The 18306-nt window shown below is 45.5% G+C and overlaps 1 protein-coding gene across 1 annotated transcript in view; it reads left to right on the top strand.

The window, feature by feature from the left end:
* Znf536 (zinc finger protein 536) overlaps window positions 1-18238 on the top strand; it is a 453895-nt gene extending 435657 nt beyond the window's left edge. The window contains exon 7 of the mRNA XM_034518687.2: window positions 15120-18238. Coding sequence (XP_034374578.1) covers window positions 15120-15364 — 245 coding nt within the window. The 3' untranslated portion in view covers window positions 15365-18238. The remainder of the gene's footprint in view (window positions 1-15119) is intronic.
* The last annotated feature ends 68 nt before the right edge of the window (window positions 18239-18306 follow it).

The following is an 18306-nucleotide window of genomic DNA, read 5'->3' as shown; positions in this document are numbered from 1 at the left end:
AGGCCCATCTGGTACAGAAAAGGATGTAAAACCCTCACCCCACCCACCCACTCACTGCAAGGTAAGGCTGGGCTTGCACACGAGGCCTTGTAAAGCTGAGGCTAAAACCTCAGTGCTGGGCACACACAGGGTGAGAGGGTGCCAGGAAGGGCATTCCAGAAGTGGGTGGCAGGGGCAGGCGCTATCCTCTGCCTCCTGAAAGATCTTGCCAGACCTTCTGACTTCTCCAGGGAAACTGGAAAATCATATTTTCATATGAAATCTTTTGTTTGTTTGTTTGGCTTTGTGTGTGTGTGTGTGTGTGTGTGTGTGTGTGTGTGTGTGTGTGTGTCTCTTTTTAACATAGGCAGCATACTAGAATTTTTCAAAAATAATATTGGGACATTTAAAAAAATGTGTGCCTGGGGTGGGAGTAGGGTGGCTCCAGAGACTTTGTAGCATCAGTGGGACCACAGGTGACTGACACTAATGCATGGGGTAGCTTTGGGGCTATGAGGCACAGGTCAGGGAAGGTGGCGATATCACAGTCTTCAAAATGGACTCCCCACACACTCCCCGACACCCACCTATGGAGCACAGTACACTTGAACTTGACCAAGACCTGAAGTACTATCCATGAGATTGGAGACTATGGGAACAGAAGTGATCCAGCCACAGGGGCTTTCCCTGAGAGGAAACTAACAAAGCAGGCTGAGCAATCCCTGGGATGTAACAGACTAAGGGAGGAATAGCCTGCAGGGATGGCTCTCTCTCTCTCTCTCTCTCTCTCTCTCTCTCTCTCTCTCTCTCTCTCTGTGTGTGTGTGTGTGTGTGTGTGTGTGTGTGGTCACCCATTAAGAGAGGCAGCCTTGGAGAAGAAGGAAGGAAGAAAGCTGGCCAGGATCATGGGGGAGGAGCAGAGAGGAAAGGAGAGCAAGGTGGAGTTTGTGAGCTCCCTGAGGTCAGAAGCTGAGAAGAGACTGTCCAAGGTCTGCCTTGCCAGAGACACTCTCTCACCCCCACCAGGCTGTTCCCAGCTCCTTAAAGTGAAGGATCAGGGTTAGACAGAGGGGATCGCTGACCCCAGGGTGGTCTCCAGCTTCCTTCTTTATCCAGCCACTGCTGTGAGCAGAGCTGCTAAGGTTTCCAGCCTCCTCGGGGAAGGGAGGGACTTATAAATCTGGAAGCTTTGCCAGGTAGGACATACTCAGGTGCCTGTTTCATGCCTTTGACAAGAAAGAGGAGCTCATGGGTTGTAAGGGGAAGATGGTGTTGTGACAGCTTCACTGGGTGCTCCAGGCACAAGGGGGGACAGATTTCCAAAGCCTATGACAGCAGTATACGTCACAGGAAGGGGTTGTAAGTTAGCCAGGCAAAGGAGGCAAGATGCCATAGCGGGGAAACAGGGATCTATGAATGACCAGGGTGGAGGGGTACATACAGGTGCAGAGGGACTGGATGCTGGCAGGTGGAGACAGCTGAGAGGTCTCCCTGTTACTCTGAATGAGCTGGTTGGCCCTGTGGCCTTAGATGGTTGTTAGCACCTCTCAGGAATTCCTTCCTTTTGCCCAGGGGCTTAGGTCTCCGTGCCAGCTCAGCACCCAGAAGGCTGAGAGAGAGAGAGAGAGAGAGAGAGAGAGAGAGAGAGAGAGAGAGAGAGAGAGAGAAACTCTGGTATGACTAGCAGGTGTTACAGCTGCTGATGTTAGACTCGCTCTCATTTTTGCCTTCTGAATAGCGCCTTTATTTTGTTTAGTATCTTGAAATCAATATATTAAAAATATAAAAACAACTAGGAAAGCTGTGTTTGAGTCATAGCATATAGCTCGGAATCACTTTCTCTTCTATCCTAAGGTTGTGAGCCTCAAAAATGCTTAGCACAGTGTCCGTCCCCCCACATGCTACCGACAGCAAAGTGTCCTGCCAGGTGTGGAAGCTGCCAGCTGCCCTGCTCCTGGGGTGCTCTTCACCCTGAGGCTGATGTCTCCTTCATGTGGCCTCTCTTAGCAATTCCTTCAATATTAAATGCACTTGCCCAGAGACAAACCCAGAGTCTCATTAGAGTATTATTATATTACACATCTGAAAATCTTAAAAAAAAAATGAAAGTAAGTTCATCGACCCTTTGAAGGTTATTTAATGATAAACGTAAATGTTTTCATAAAATCCGGGGATGATTTAAGATCCCAGATCAATAGTGGCTGTGGAGCGCGTGCCGCCGGCCGGCTGACCACCCGGGCAGGCTGGTGGCTCCACAGACCATGGCTGCCTGAGGCAAACAGATAAATGTGGTGTGACTTGGAACCACAGAGAGTGGTCTGGGCCTGGGAGTTGAAGCTGCCTGGGAAGAGAGCAAAGAATAGGGGAGGGGTGGGGATGGTGAAGGAGAAGGGAGCATGGCAGGGAGCCCTTGCAGTGTCCAGGGTTGCTTGCAATGTGGGCAGGGTGGTCTGGTCTCTTGTAGACTATGTCCGGCAAAGCCGCCACTAGCCAAAGACCCTTTTCTGCAGCTTCTCCTGTTGGAGTTCTTCCCAGCCTGAACCCGAAGCTACAGGGAGATGGCCATGGTCAGTTCAGCTCCGACTACACAGTCAAAGCTGTGCTCCGTCTCAAGCTTGGTATCCCTGGCCAATCATGCATCCCCTCCGAGTCTCAGAGTCCCCATCCTCCATGGGAACTTCAGAAAGGAAGTGTTTCGATATCCTAGCCACACCCAGGAACGACTTGTTTGACTCTTCTTATGAGCCGCATGCTAAATATTTTACGGACTTAATCTCAGTCCACGAAAATTACAAACCAACCCGCGTTTTTTATCTTTTATCTGTATTATAACGCCCATTTTACATCCCTGACATTCAAGGGATGAAGTTGCTTCCCAAAGGTACACACAGCCCCAGTCAAACAAGGTCTGGTTGTGACTTACGAGCCTCCACTTTTAACCACATTGATTCAGGAATCAAAAGTACCAGGGCTCAACACTGATACCTCCTCTGACCCTTGGTGGCAGGTCTGGGGTAGGGGTGATAAGATGTTCTCTTTTCTTCCCCTCAAGTTTAGCTTATCAGGATAAATTTGCAAGCCACCTGCCACGCTTATTGACTTATACTCGTTTCTATCATTTATATGTACTCGAAACCGAGTATATGTATGTGCAGATGTCCCTGGAGACTAGAGGGTATCAGATCACCTGGAACTGGTGGTGGGGAGACACCCAGATGTGCTGCAAACACAACCTGTATTCTGTGTGTCTCACACCAGGACCATACTTTCAGCTGTGGTCTTTGCCTGAAGTTAGGTGTTGGGATTCTGCAATGGAGCACCAGCTCCAGGATTCCTCATCAGCTAATGATAGATGGTACGTAAGAGAACTTTGAAGGTGTGTCTTTTATTTTAGTACAGATTTAGATCAATCAAAGGTGCACACAGGTAGTGTGGAGGAGATGCACCGGTCTCCAGGTCGCTTCCCTCTAACCTGAACGTCTTATACATTACTGGATTACATTCATCACAAGCGACGAACCAGTATTGATACACTGCTGTTGAGTCAGCCGGTGCTTTACTCAGACTGCCTTGGCTTTTATTCAATGTCCACGCTCTGCTCTGAGCTCTCATTCCGGAGGCCACGTTGCATGAGCTGTCAAGTGTCCTCCACTCTTCCTAGCTGTGAGGTCTCAGGATCTTGTCTGTGATCACCTTGGCTGTCCTGAGGACTGTGCCTTGTAAGATGTCCCTTGGCTGTAATTTCTCATGTTTAGACTGGAGCTCTGGGTTCGGGGAAGAAAGATGACAAACCCAGAGTGTCCTTTCTTGTACCTAATCAAGGATGCCTGCCACTGTGACCTTGAGCACCTGGCTAAGGTAGTTCTCATTTAGAGTTCTGCACAGTAACACTGCCTCCCTCTATGTGCCAGATACCCCAAACCTCAGGATGGGACCCTGTCCCTGCCTCCCTCAGTAGTCAATGTCTACATGAATTATTTGCGATACGCATTTACAGATTCTTCCATACATATTTACTGATTCAATCATTTATGTCAGTGTGACTTGTGGATATTTATTTTATACATTAGGCTATGATTTGGGGCGATATTATTTACTTTGTTGTTGAAAATGTTCTGTGTTTGAGCCTTCGGGGCACCTCTCTGGCTCCACGCTGTTTTGAGATGCCCTCATGCACCTTTTAATGGAGGCTTTAAAAAGCAACAATTTATTTCACAGCACCAAATGGTCTGGGATCATCTTGTATATTCTCCAGGCCTTGTAGAATCAGCCACTTCTCCAAAGGGCTTGTTATGGTGTACCTCTGAAATGCTCCCCCACAGGCCTCCTGGCATAGAGATGCTGTGATGTGAGAAAATGGGAAGTCTCTGAAACTGTGACCTCACCAAGAGAACGAGGTCCCCCATCTGACCCTCTCTTCTCTCTCCTTGAACATTTTGTTGAGAATGGCATTATAAATCAATTTCAACCTTTCTAGGCCCTCTTGGTTGATAAGCACCATAAAAGATCTGTAGGAGCATGATAAAAATATATGCAGCGATGCTTTATATAACACACCCATAGTCTGTCTGTATATTAAGCTAAACATGATTTCTCGGTGATGTTGCCAATGAGTTACCACCTGGATAAGATTCCACGTTTAAAATGAATATGCTTTTGAGTAGCCTTTTAAATTAAAACCCAAATCACTTGGAATTTAAAACCTGAAATTATTTGTACTATTCCAAAGTGTTTTAGCGTCTTTGATTAGATGAAAGAATATTTTTTTTGAAAATGGAAAACATGAATTACATACCTGATTGGAACATTCTTACCTACTCAGAATTGGGGGGGGTGAATTTAGGAAGTCTAATATATGCAACCAAGGAAGCAGCTCTTCTTGGAGGTCCCTGTTTGTATAAGTTGAGCAGGCTCACTGCCCTGCTGGCCCTGAACCTAGAACAAGAATCTTCTAGGGGTTCTAGACTAGGACCCTCATAATCCACAACATCAGGGTCAAAGCTGTGAGATTAGAGAGAACAGAATGTGAAGACTGGGAATTCCAGACTCCAGGGCACCCAGGGAAAACCAGACCACCACCTCCAAGGCCAGACCTGTCATTGAATCTCCAGTTAGTGCCCTTCCCTGCAGCTTTCCCCAAGCACAGGCACTTGGGCTTCCAGGGACTGATTGTCTAACAGATCCTACTTGGTTCTGTAGGTAAATCCATTCTCCTACCTCATTAGCATGTGTTGTGCAAAATGTTTGCTGGGAGTCCAGTGGGTTTTGGCTTAGATGTCGTATTATCATCAGTCCCCTTAGTGCCTATGGGAGGCAGCTCTCCCCAAGCCTTCCACCCTGTGTGAGACAGCTGTAAAGGCTGCTTCTCCCCACTCCATCCTTGCTCCCTTTAGAAAACAGCACCCTGATGCGGGTGCAGGATGGAAATGTAGTTACCTGGATGTTCGGATCGGTTAGCCATGTATCTGCAGGTAGACTGAACATATGGAGGAAAATTCTGCAGAGTTTCACAACCCAAGTGTGTTTTTAAGTACAGCTGAGCACCATGAAGGATCCACATAAATGAAGTAGTATGTGGACACACCCCCTGACTCTTCTCGTCTTCTGGTCTCTCTTGAACTCTATTGTTTACCTGGCGTCTCATTTATTATTGTGTAGTCGGACCTTTGGTGATTGGTGATCGTGTCTGTACTGAACATGCAGAGCAGGTCTTTCCCTCCTTCTGTGCTCCAGACAGTAGAGTATAACAGCTGTTCACATACCATTTTCATTATGTCCATTATTTCTTAAAGTCTAGTCTTATTTTAATTATGTGTGCATGTGTGTCTCTCCATGGGTGTGTACCTATAAGTACAGTGCTCGTGGAGGCCAGAAGAGGGCATCAGAACCTCTGAACTTGGAGTTCTAGGTGGTTGCAGGCCACCCATTATGGGTGCTGTGAACAGAACTGCAAGAGGCGTAGGGGCTTGTAAGGTTTCTTAGCATTTTAATAATCTAGACATGATTAAAAGTATGTGGCAAGTCATGTACGTGCTTGCAATCCTAGCACTTAGAGCTCAGCCTGGGCTATATAGAGAGAGCTTGTCTCAAAACAACAACAGCAGCCAAAGAAGAAGAAGAAGAAAAAGAGAGAGAGAAAGAAGGAAAGAGAAAAGAGGAAAAGTATGAGTAGTTTCCATGTTGAAGCTGCTGTTTTGCACACAGAGATTGTACATCCACAGATTTTAGTGCCCACAGTGGGAGGCTGTCTTGGAGCCAACTGTTTGTGGATGCTCGTATTCAGACATAGCTCTGACCAAAGTACCCGAGAGAGCCTAAAAGAAGAATGACTTATTTTGGCTCACAGTTTGAATCTGTCACATAGGGATGGCATTGTAGAGTCCAGGCGTTCACCTCATAGTGGATGATAAGCAGAGCAGGGCAGTCACAGAAGGGGCCAGGCAAGTCCCTGAGGACACTTCCACACAATCATTTTTCTCCTAGGAAGCCCTACTTGCCTTAGCTCCACCATCTATCCAGTCAAATCCTGAATCCATCAGTGATTTCAACTACTGATTAAGTCAGACTACTCACTGTCTAATTGGATCTGTAAATCTCTTCTAAGACGTGCCCAGAGGCATGCTGGCTGATCATCCTGTCTCTCAGTCCATCAAGTTGACACTCAAGACCAACTGTCACATTGAAGAATGAATGTCTCTCTTGAGCCAATATTCTAGTGGTGTCCCATGTGCTCAGTGCAAGGATCTGATGGTCTTCTGGAGAGTTCTATAGAACCTGTCCTGTGTCCATGCCCATGAGGTGTCTGTCTGTCTCTGTCTCTCTGTCTCTGTCTCTCTCTGTCTCTCTCTGTCTCTCTCTCTCTCTCTCTCTCTCTCTCTCTCTCTCTCTCTCTCTCTCTCTCTCTCTCTCTTACACACTAACTATGCACACCTTCATTCTGTTTATGGAACATCTCCTGGAATACATTTGTAGAGAATCCTCTGGCAAAAAGGGCTTGCAGGCAGCATCCAGAGTGGGCAGAAGATGAGGATGTGCTTAGCATTAGCTTGACCAAACATCTCCTTGGCTCAGGCTTCTCTACCTGTGAAAGAGGAAGCCATCTTCCTGTTACCCTTGCCCCCTTGCTGTCTTTTGGAGAACCAATCAATGAAGGTGACTGCTTTGAGCATGCTCTGAGAGTGTGTTCATTACCAAATGCCAGGGGCTGATCACCCATTCACCCATCCACCCACCCAACCCCCACCCTCATCCTCTGCCCCACATCCAAGAGACGTCATCAGTTCAAAAGGTGTGGAAGCACCAAGCTGCAGCTCTCTGAAGCTGCTGCCCATTGCGGAACTGTAACTAATGGATGGCCCCTCAAGGACAGGCATTTTCCTCTCCCCCTTAGGTGTAGGGAAAGAATAGCTATTTCCATCGTAGCAAGTAAGAAAAATATCTCATTCCCCAACTTTCACTATAAACAATGTACTGCTTGCTTTCTCCTCACCCCTCTTGACCCTCCACACTGTATACATATTTATATATTATTCATAGTGGATTAAAAATGAATGTGTTCTTTACCACGGCTCTACAGTGCAGTGACAATACAAATTAACGTACGATGTACTTACTTTTCGCATGGCAGTGATGGGAAATGTTGATGGCCTCAAAGCAAGAGGTACAGAGAAGAGGGTGGGGGTTGATGGGGGCCATCTGGAACCATTCCAGTGTGGGGCTCTGGCTCTGGCTGATGAGGGCTGGGGTGGCCCTAGGAAGGACTGGTCACCTCTTTTCTCCCATGAGATGATGTCCCAGGGAACTGTGAGTGTCATACCTCCTCATTTCCCATCTTGAGCTACCCTCTTCTTGTTCTAGGATCCTCCACGGATCCACTGCCTGTTCCTGTCCCAGCTTCATGCATCTCTTTCCTCCGTGGTCCTGTGCTTCCCCTCCCTTCCTCTCTGTCTCTTCTCTCATGTGTTTCGATCATATCTTCTTCTGCTAGAAAAATGCCGATGTCTGTGATGAGCTTGCGTCATGCTGTAGTGGCTACCAGCAACATCAGAACAAGCAAGGAAGCAAGCAAATGATCCACCCCTCCCCCAATGAACCCCCCAGGGTCCCTGTCCTCATGGTATTGCTAGTCTTCTTAGAGAGGGGCAGGCATGGCCATTTTACTTGTTCAGCTACTGATGGTAGGTGTAGGACTGAAGTCATGGGTTTGACAGCCACCATGGTGGGTTTGGAATAATCAAGAAGTCATTCCAGAAGCAGAGGTATCTTGTGCTGAAGAATAAAGTGAAGGCAGAAAAAGGAAGAGTTTCACACTGGGACAGTAGGGAAGGGCTTTGCAAAGGCACCAAGGGAAGGAGCAATGGGGAACAGTTGAAGACTAGAGGGACATCCTACTTGGGAGTTGGGGGGAGAAAGAGGAGAGAGGGATGGAAAGATGGTCTCTTGGGTGACTTATTGGAATCCCTAGTGGTCTAAACTGCACTGTCTCACAAGACTGTTTGGACTCAGGCTCTCTCTGGTCCTGCTATCTTTAGGAGCTCCTTCTAGCAAGGGGTCCTGTGCTCAGCAAGCTTCAACCTGTGTTTGTCAAACGTCATTCCAATGGAATGCGTCCACCGGCATTGGTTCCTCTGAACTTGGAACATCTCACCTTCAGGGGAACTGGAGGATCTAGCCAATAGATCCAGATCAGACAGGAAGGACACTTCCTTCAACTTTTGAGCAGCAACCAAGGTGGGAAGTGGTAGTCTGATTCCAAACTCATAGCTAGACCTAAACCTGATCACTCCTATGGAGGAGGAAGACATCAAAGAGAAAGTGAAGGTGTCAGATCAAGAGCCCTGGGTTTCATACCTGACCATAGGCTATCCCCAACGTGGGATGCTACTCACTGCCACCACCTTGATCTGCCTGTCTAGTGGGAACTGATGGACCAGACCCTTCTCAGGCTTAGAACTGTTGGACCCAACTGTACTTCAAAAAGATTGGTAGTCATTATCTGTAATTCATGAACACCTGTGGACCCCAGAATCACCAGCTCATTTGTGGTTTCCTACAGTGGGGTGGGTACCTTGGCAAATCTTTCATCTCACTATGAATAGATAGAAGTTTGTAGGCAATTGGGGGACAGCCCTGTCCCCCTGATGCCTGAACCACCTTCATCTTTGTAAGCAAGGTGCCCCATTGGTATGCAAAGTTTTTGCTCTCTCTATATCTACCTCAGTGATAGATTGGAAGGCCTGTAGGCAGATTGATGCCTCTCAGCCCCTTCTTTTGTCCAACTATCAGACATGGATGTACATACACAGTGATGTATTCTGTGCCGTTCTCTACTGTGGTTTATTTGGAACCCTTTGCCGACATTCTCTCATCAAAAGATAACAGGCATCAGCGTACATGAGGCTGTGCCACATAAGGGGCTTCAGATAAGCCGATGGGAGGCAGAAACTGAGATTTGGCTTGATTCAGAAAATGGTGGAGTATCCAAAAATGTCTTGAGCAATGACACCTTTCATTTGAGAATCAAGGATCTGACCGCTGCAGGCTAAACTTTACACTTAACTTTGATTCTTGGCTAACACATGCCTTGTCTTGGTCTAGCATGGCTTCTTCAGGCACCTGCTATGTGTTTTACTCCCTCTTTGGCTGGCTCAACTAGCTTCCTTATGCAGCGCAGACCTACCCACCTGCCCAGGCAATGGCACCACCCACAGCAGGTTATGCCCTGCTACGTCAGTTAGCCACGAAGCCCTGTAGACATGACCACGAGGCAGTCTGATGAAGGCAGTTTCTCAATTGTGATTGCTGAATGCAGATCTTTCAGGTTGGCTGGGCCTTAGCTTCCCCATCTGTACAGTAGAGGCAATAGAACTTCTGGCAAAACTTCCATGGAGTTCAACTCCAAGAATAAATGTGCGGAAATGATTATAAAGAACCATGGAGTGAGGCCTTTGGGGTCCTAAGCCGCTATCATTGTCATCTATAAATGTCCACTTACAAGTCTGTGGAATGACCTAGACTTCTTGAAATTCCAGTACTGCTCAGTTTGCCCCCTCCAGTGAATGCATTCAGAGCTCCAGATGCATTTGCAAACAGATTCCATTTCACCAACGTTAAAAAAGCAAACCAATCCAATAATGGTTCGACCACGGAAGTATCCGAATCTGCCAGAATAATCGTCCATCATCTTTGTCTCTACCAAGAAATCAAGATTCGGAATGTAACCATAGGATCAAATCATGATGAATATTTAAAAAATTGATTGGTGGGGAGAGTGAACTAAGTGCTTTTGTGTCAAGTTGGCCAATGCGAAAGCCACTCCCTGCAAACTGAGGTGATATTCAAGGCTCTGTGTATCGTGCCTCAGCTCAAGAGGTATGGCCTCTGAGGGGACAGGGTTTGCAGAAAGGGTAGCACGCAAAGGCTGGAGACTGGGATCCTCAACTGAGTGATTTTAGCATTACATATAGGTGATGCAATGAAAGACATTGCCCATTCAACAAAATACTCAATGTATGGAAGGCTCCGTGAGGTCTTGGTGACCGAGGCTGATTCATAAACAGTGTTAGCTCAGTGCATCTGTGGATCTGCTGGCCTCTAGGTCACCACACATTTCATTTTAAAATTATGATCGGCATATTATTTGAATTTCTTCTATCCCCAAACTTGTTATGTCATGGTAATAACCATTTTATTATTATTATTATTATTTTGGTTTTTTGAGACAGGGTTTCTCTGTGTAGACCTGGCTGTCCTGGAACTCACTCTGTAGACCAGGCTGGCCTTGAACTCAGAAATCCACCTGCCTCTGCCTCCCAAGTGCTGGGATTAAAGGCGTGCGCCACCACTGCCCAGCATAACCATTAATTATATTATCAGTGACTTGATTCCAGATCTATATGAGTCACCCAGAATCTGAGAAGCTTTGGGTGATACTTTTAAGTGTTTCTGAAGTTTCCTGTTGTCTCCTTTCCTCTGAATTCTGCTTGTACTTTTTAATCAAAAAAAATATTTTTAATTATATGTGTGTGGGTTTATGCATATGAGTGCAGTGCCCTTGAAGGCCAGAAGAGGGAGTAAGATCCCATGGAGCTAGAATTATAGGCGATAGTGAGTTGCTGGACATGGGAACTGGGAATTGAACTTAGGTCCTCTGCAGATACAGTGCTCACTCTTAACTGCTCAGCCATCCCCCCCCCCCCCCGACCCAACCCCTGAATGATTTTGGAGGATCTCCAACTGCTCCAGCACGGACAGGCACTAAAGCTGAGCTAATTTTCCTCCTGCTCTGTGCTTTTCCACTTAGCAAATGGGTCATTTTTCACTGAGAGCTGGACATACCTTTGGTGTATGCAGAGATGGTGGTTTCATGGATTGAGTCATTGAGGTTTAGGCACCCAGTGTTATTCTGATCACTTGTCCAAAATCTGCTAGGCCTTACTGATGCTCAACTAGGCCCTATTTAGGGTCCCAACAAGGGAGGAGAAGTAGACACATGTGGCTTCTCCAGTTGTTTCCCCAAGGACTGATGTCCATCTTAGTCCGATTTCCTTTGCCGGAACAAACTTTCCAAGGTTGAGTACTATATAAAAAACAGAGGTTTGCTTAACTAACCATTCCGGGATCTAAGAGAACAGGGCTGCCTTCTGTTTGGCTCTTGTTTAGACAGCATTTGTCAGGAACATATCCAGGAAGGAGTGATCTCAAAGCTGATGAGAAGAACTCACACTCAGGATCTATAACTCACTCACCCAGAAGCTGGTTAGGATCCCATAATCCCTTCCAAGGAGAGCGGCTCCAGTGACCAGACCAAATTCCATATGACTTTGGATCATCAAGACTCCATCACCTCTCAGTGTTGCCACACCAGGTACTGGGCTCCCCATGTATAAGCCACTGGGGGACACACTCAAATAAAATCCAAACTACAGAAACACCACGGCTTAGCCCTCAGTCTAGACCCCACATTCTGCATGATGAAGAACAAAGGCATCCCGTGTACAAATGGAAACCTCCAGAAATGTCCATCTCCCACGAATGTAGAAGCAGTGTATTTGAGGATGGGAAGGGAACCATTGGCCAGCAGGAGGTGTTGGGAGCAAGAGAGGTTAATAGTCAGAGGGTATGATCAAAGTATAAGATACGCATCTATGAAAACCTCATCGTGAAATCAATTAGCTTATGCAATTAATATATGCTAATAATAAGAAGCAATGCTAGTCTCACATCTCCCACTCAGGGCCTTCTCTGTTTCCATGGGAAGGTGGCCAAGCCCCGAGGGTAGAGCCAGGCGGCAGAAACACAGGCAGCAATCTTCATGCCGGTGGGCCAGTCCTGCTGCTTGGTCTCTGCGTTCTTGCTCTGCAGCACATTGGGAAGGGCAGAAGGCAAATGCATTGTTTTTTCTGTGTTTCCCCGCAACATTTAAGAGTTTGCAGAATGGCTTTTGCAGGTGGAAAATTGGCCACCTGAATCCTTCTGTTACTACATCCATAGAAAGAAAAGCAGCAAAAACTCTATCCAGGATTTATAGTCCTTCCCTCAAACCCAGGCCAGATGAAATAGGAAGATATGAGTATTTCAGGGGCACTGGGGATGTTGAGAGTCTATGGCTCTAGTCTGGGAACCTAGGACCTTTCTCAGGCGATCCATTTCATAGTGAAATGGATCTTGTCCTTGAAGGAGAGGTGGGTTCAAATAGGGTGCAGACACTGGAAATTTGAGCTGTCTGGTGTAATCCAGAGAGGATGTTCTGAAAGGGCCTTGAAACCCCCTAAGGCAGTACCATGAGGGTGCTGACTAGTCCTTTGGGATTGGCAGCCAGCAAGAATCTGGGACAAAGAAGTACCAGATTGATCTTCTTCATATGGTGTTCATTCTGGTGGCACAGGCTAGAAGGTGATAGAAAATGGATGCTTCTGAGACTCCCAGGCTCACAGGACAGACAAGAACTGTCTATACCACAACTGCTTCTGCATGACAAAAGAAAGAGACCCCTCAGGCAGGAGGAGTTAGCCCTGGAGACCCATGGCCTTGAGAGAAGGGGAGAGCACACTGCCAAAGCCCACTGAGAAAGAAACAGAAGAGCCAGACAAGGCAGCACAGGTCTCTGACAGGAGGATAGAGCACTCAGAGAACAGAGGCAAGGGCATAAAAGTTCAATGCTAGCCTGAGCTACATAAGGAAAACTGGATTCAAAAACCATCCAAACAGGCAAGAGAATCAAGCTTGTATCATTGGCAGATATGCTAGTGTAGACCTAGCACTGAGAGCCTGGAGCAGAATAGGGAGGTCAAGGCAAGCCCACATTACAGACTCCCAGTCTGAAAAAGAAAGTGAAAGGAAAGAGACAGGGGGAAGGGGAGAGGAAGAGGGAGGGGGTAGAGGGAGAGCGAGATGGAGGAAGAGCAGGAGAGATTGAGCATGAGAGAAAGGCTCCTCAGAAATACACCAGAACTGTTTTCTGTGATCGATGGATGATCTCATTTCTGCTGTTTGCCTGTTTGGGGGATTGGTCACCTAACTTGCTGGTTCACTTAAGCAAACAAGTCTGGGCCCTGGGCTCCTCTCTGAAGCAGGGTGGGGCAGCTTCTGACCTTTGGGGAGCAGACACCCTTACCTTCCTGATATGAGAGAGATGACACTTGATCCACTGTTACTTCCCAAAGCAGACACTGAGTTTTCAAGATGGCAGAAGGTGGTAACTGCTGTTCACAGAGCAAAGAGATCAAACTTTCAGAATCAAAAGGCTTCCTTAAAAATTAGAGAATCTGTCTGCAGTTCCACATGTCAGCCCTTCTAGAAAACTATCATTTCAGGAGTCACTCTTCAAGTCTCATTTATTATTATTATTATTATTATTATTATTATTATTATTATTATTATTTTAATATTAATGTGTGTGTATATGTGTATGTGTGTCTGTCTTTCTGTGTGTCTGTGTCTCTGAGCCATGTGAGTGTAGTGCCCTAAGAATCTAGAAGAGGGTGTTGTAAAATTCTCTGGAAATAGAGTTACAGGTGGTTATGAACTGCCCAGTTCCAGATGCTGGAAACAGAGCTAGGATCCTCTGGAAGTGCTAGCACCCAGTTCTCTTAACCATTGAACCATCTTTCCAGGCCCTGATCCAAAACATTAATTTTTATTGATGCTTGTGCTGATCTTTACCTGATCCGTGTAGTCCCTGCTGTCCACCCTCCCAACTTCTAAAGCCATGAAGTTCCGCCATTCCTTACAGCTTTGCTTAGAGCAGGGTTATTTGGCATCCGTCTTCCTTACTCTCTAAACACATTTACTCCTCATGGTTGGTCTGACATTAGGAAAGAGTTCAGGATGTATAACAGGAGTGGCTTTACCCTCAGACTTGAATATGGATAGTCACTACAGAGACGTGATGGGTCTGGGTATATCTAAAATCATCCATGTGTAGTTAACTGGTCAAATCTGCTTGTGTGTGTGTGTTTTTTTTTTTTTTTTTCTCACTGGTAAATTAAGAATGATTTTACTTTAAAAAAAATAACATGGTTAGGTGCATGGGGACCTTACATGAGATTGTTCCATGCCACCCGACATCCGAATTCAGTATCTGTAAGTAAAGTTTTGAATTCTGTCAATAAAAACCTGTGACATGAGCTGGTGATGGCTCAACAGGTAAGCATGCTTGTGGCCAAGTCAGAGAGTCTGAGTCGGTTCCTGAAACCCACATGTCGGAAAGGAGACAAGGGGCTCCCACAGTGGTCTTCTGATGTCTACACATGCACTATGGCATGTGTGCATGCATATGTCTAAGGGCACACGTGTGTGTGTGTGTGGGTGTGTACACATGTAATAAATAAATGTGCAAATGGGATAGTTTTCTTTGTTTCTTGTTCTGTAAACATTTAGTTTTATTGAGATGGTTCTAGATACTGAATGGTTTCTATTCCTTCTTCTGGAAAGTCAAGACTGAAAATTCTGGTCAGAATGGGAGGGGGTCCGAATTTCACTCAATGTGTCTAACGGGTTGCATCCCTTCCCCTTCTTCAATTTTGCTAGGTGGCTGTGATGTCATTGGTGGGGGTGATGGTGTGTTGGTCTTAAAGCTCAGCGCAGGGTGGTGACTGAGGTGTGACACACTGCTGACTGGTCACTTTCTTTCCCTACAGGTCACAGGCCTTTCCAGTGTCACTACTGTCCCTACAGTGCCTCGCAGAAGGGGAACCTGAAGACCCATGTCCTCTGTGTCCATCGAATGCCTTTTGACAACAGCCAGTATCCTGACCGCAGGTTCAAACGTTCCAGGGTCGACTCAGAGGCTTCTGGGAATTTTGAGGAGGCTGCGACTGTCAAGGCCGGGAGCTTTGCTGAGCTCACAGATGAGAGAGGCAAAGGCCAGGAGGAAAGCAACTGAGCAGAGCCGCCCACTGCAACACTCCTCTCTACAGTTTTAAATCATGCATCTGGGCTCACCAGTTTGCTAACTGCATTCCAAGGGGGAAATCATGTACAACCCCTCACTAGTGTATAGAACATTTAAAAGAATTTTAAAAGATATCTATCTATATATATATTAAAAAAAAAATCCCCCAGCCCTTGAACATGGCTGCTACACTGTTACCCAGTAACAAGAACTTCCAAGAAAAGCAGGTGGGAGAAAGTGATTTTAGAAATGGCCCCCGTGTCCCTCAAGTTCTGATAGCCGGAGGTCCTTCTAACCCAAAAGTCATCTTTGTCCAGAAAAACCCCCAAACAAACAAACAAACAAACAAAAAACAAAACAAACAACTATACCGTTCGAGCAATTTAGTGTTGCCTCGAAGGGTCTGTGTTCTCCTTAAAAACACCTCTATAACCTGACACCAGCTGCTGTCCTTTACCCACTGTCCTAATGAGAGGAGCTGGGAGGGAGGCAGCTGAGGTGCCAGTCAGACTGGGGCGGTCACTGCAGGGAAAATCAATTCACATGGTGTCACTCTGCACTCTGGGAGAAATCCTAGCCGGCCCCGCATGCAGTCAGGAAGCACCAGTCCTGACCAGTGCTGCAGAGGATGGTAATCTAAAGTGTGCTTTAAAAAAAAAAAAACAACAATAACAAAACTACACAGCCGGATGAATCAGTGGTCAGGAAGTGTCTGCAGACAAATGTCCTTTGCAGCTTTGATGAGTCAGCTCTTTCTTTTCTTTCCTTTCTTTTCTTTCTTTTCTTTCTTTTCTTTCTTTCTTTCTTTCTTTCTTTCTTTCTTTCTTTCTTTCTTTCTTTCTTTCTTTCCTCAAATTGCAATGTAGAAAGAAACGCATTTCACTTTATTATTTTCTGTCCTGGATTGTCCTTTTGCAAATGTCTGGATGAAGGAAAAGGTTTGATATTAAAAGCAAACCGTAGGAAACATTCTAGAAACTGCCATTAGGAAGTGAGAGCAACACTACTGTCTGTAGAAAGTTCTGGTGACTGATGGCAGTTTCTTTGCTAATGAGAAGACTGCTTTAGATTGTGTTTTGAAACATTATTATTATTATTATTTTTTTTTTTACTAGAATTAAGTCTACCCTGGCCCTTGTTACAAGATTTCTTCTTTCATATGTTACTTTTTAAGTGTTGTGGGCATGAAGCAAGATTTTTTTTTTCCTCCAGCGAGCTCTTCGAAAATAACTTGTATTAAAACATGAATCTAAAACCCCAGATGTCTGTCACTAATGAAGAAAACAGTTTGAGTTAGAATGTTCATTTCTTTGAAACAAATGTGTTCTGTATTTTTGTAGATTATAGTGATTTGAACACTCAAATTTTATCAAACTCTGCACCGCACTGATGGAGATTTTGAGGGTTGACAAGGAAACACAGCTCGCAAAACAACAAAAACAAAGGATGTAAAAAAAAAAAAAGTCCCAGAAGGATTCTTCTGGAATCTGCTAGAATGCTGTAAAAGTCCCCGCCTTCTAACACACTTCCTTTGAGTGACACGAAATTGGTACCCTTGCTTGTGACGGCGGAGACGTAGTGAGGTATTAACTTCGAAAACGAAATCATTTAGACTTGAAGAGAGAGAGAGAAAAAAAAAGTCAATAATTCCTTTTAGTCTGGGAGCACACTATAAAACCCCAGGGCCTTAAAAACTTCAACTCTGCCTATAGCAGTTTACAAAAATACTAAGCTGCAATCAATGTAAATAAAATTCTTAGCACTATCCTGAGACTGAATTTCAGGCTAATAAGGAATCCGGTTTGCATATGCTGTCAAAAGGGTGTCATCCGACCTGGGTTTCACTGGGAATGAGGCCGCTGGGCAGCGTGGACCCATCTGGCCTGGCAGAAAGCAAGCTGCTTTCTTGCTGGTTTTCTTTTCTTTTTTTTCATTTTTTCTTTCTTCCTTTTTTTTTTTTTTGTTTTTGTTTTGTTTTGCTCCCCTCCACCCCTTTCTCTAGAATAGTTCTCACTGCCTTACTTAACTCGAGTTGATCGACTGTGGTTGTCTCTGTGGTCCACAGGAGGCCTGGAGACGCTGGTGGAAAAAACGTCTGACCGTAGTAAGCATTTAGGGTTTTAACTGCACTGCTGTGTTTGGTGACTGTGCCAGTGGCTTGCTTTCTGTGTGTTTGCCCCACCTGTGGTATCTTAGCAAAGAAAATTTAAAAAAATAAAACAAAATAAAAAAATAATAAAAAGGAAAAAAGTGGAAAAAAAAAAAAAAGAAAGAAAGAGCAGGAGAGAGAGAGAGAGAGAGATCCACATTCCGTGTCTAGCACTTTGGCTCTGGTACAGTATCTTTTGTGCCCTCCACGCATCTTCAGATGCTACAGGCAATAATTCTGTTTGTGACACTGGGAACATCCTCCCCTTCTTTGTGGCGTGTGTGTTGATCCCTTTTTGTCCCGTCCTACTAGCCGCCCCCCTTTCCCTTTGACACAGGCTTCTTTCCGGAACATTTGTGACTTGTAACACAAGCCCGTGGCAGCCTCTGTGATGCAGTGTCAGCGTCGCGTGTCACCAGGCTCTTGTATCTGCACACCTCAGCCCCTCCCCCGTGACTTCTGTAGTCTGTGCCGCTGTCCCCAACCCCGTCTACATTCTATCTTGGAGGAACTCTGAGATCATAGAGTAGAGGAGTTTGTCGCTATGCTTGTAACAAGTAGAACACTTTGTATTTAAAGTTTATTCTTGGTCATTATTTATTATTATAATACATCAGTTGACAGAACTTTATTCTGGTATAGAAAGTATTAAAAGTTGTTTTTTTCAGCTATGACTGTTTCCTTTCTGCTGTTAGGAATAAAATGTCTTTGAAGCAGTCCAGTTTTATCCAGTGTTTTATGCAGTAAAACCTTTCTACCTTTGCAAAACTAAAATCCAAAACCA

This window comes from Arvicanthis niloticus, chromosome 1 (assembly GCF_011762505.2).
Source record: "Arvicanthis niloticus isolate mArvNil1 chromosome 1, mArvNil1.pat.X, whole genome shotgun sequence".
Lineage (NCBI taxonomy): Eukaryota > Metazoa > Chordata > Mammalia > Rodentia > Muridae > Arvicanthis > Arvicanthis niloticus.
The sequence above is the reverse complement of the archived record's forward strand: the minus strand, read 5'-3'. Positions and strand labels throughout refer to the sequence as shown.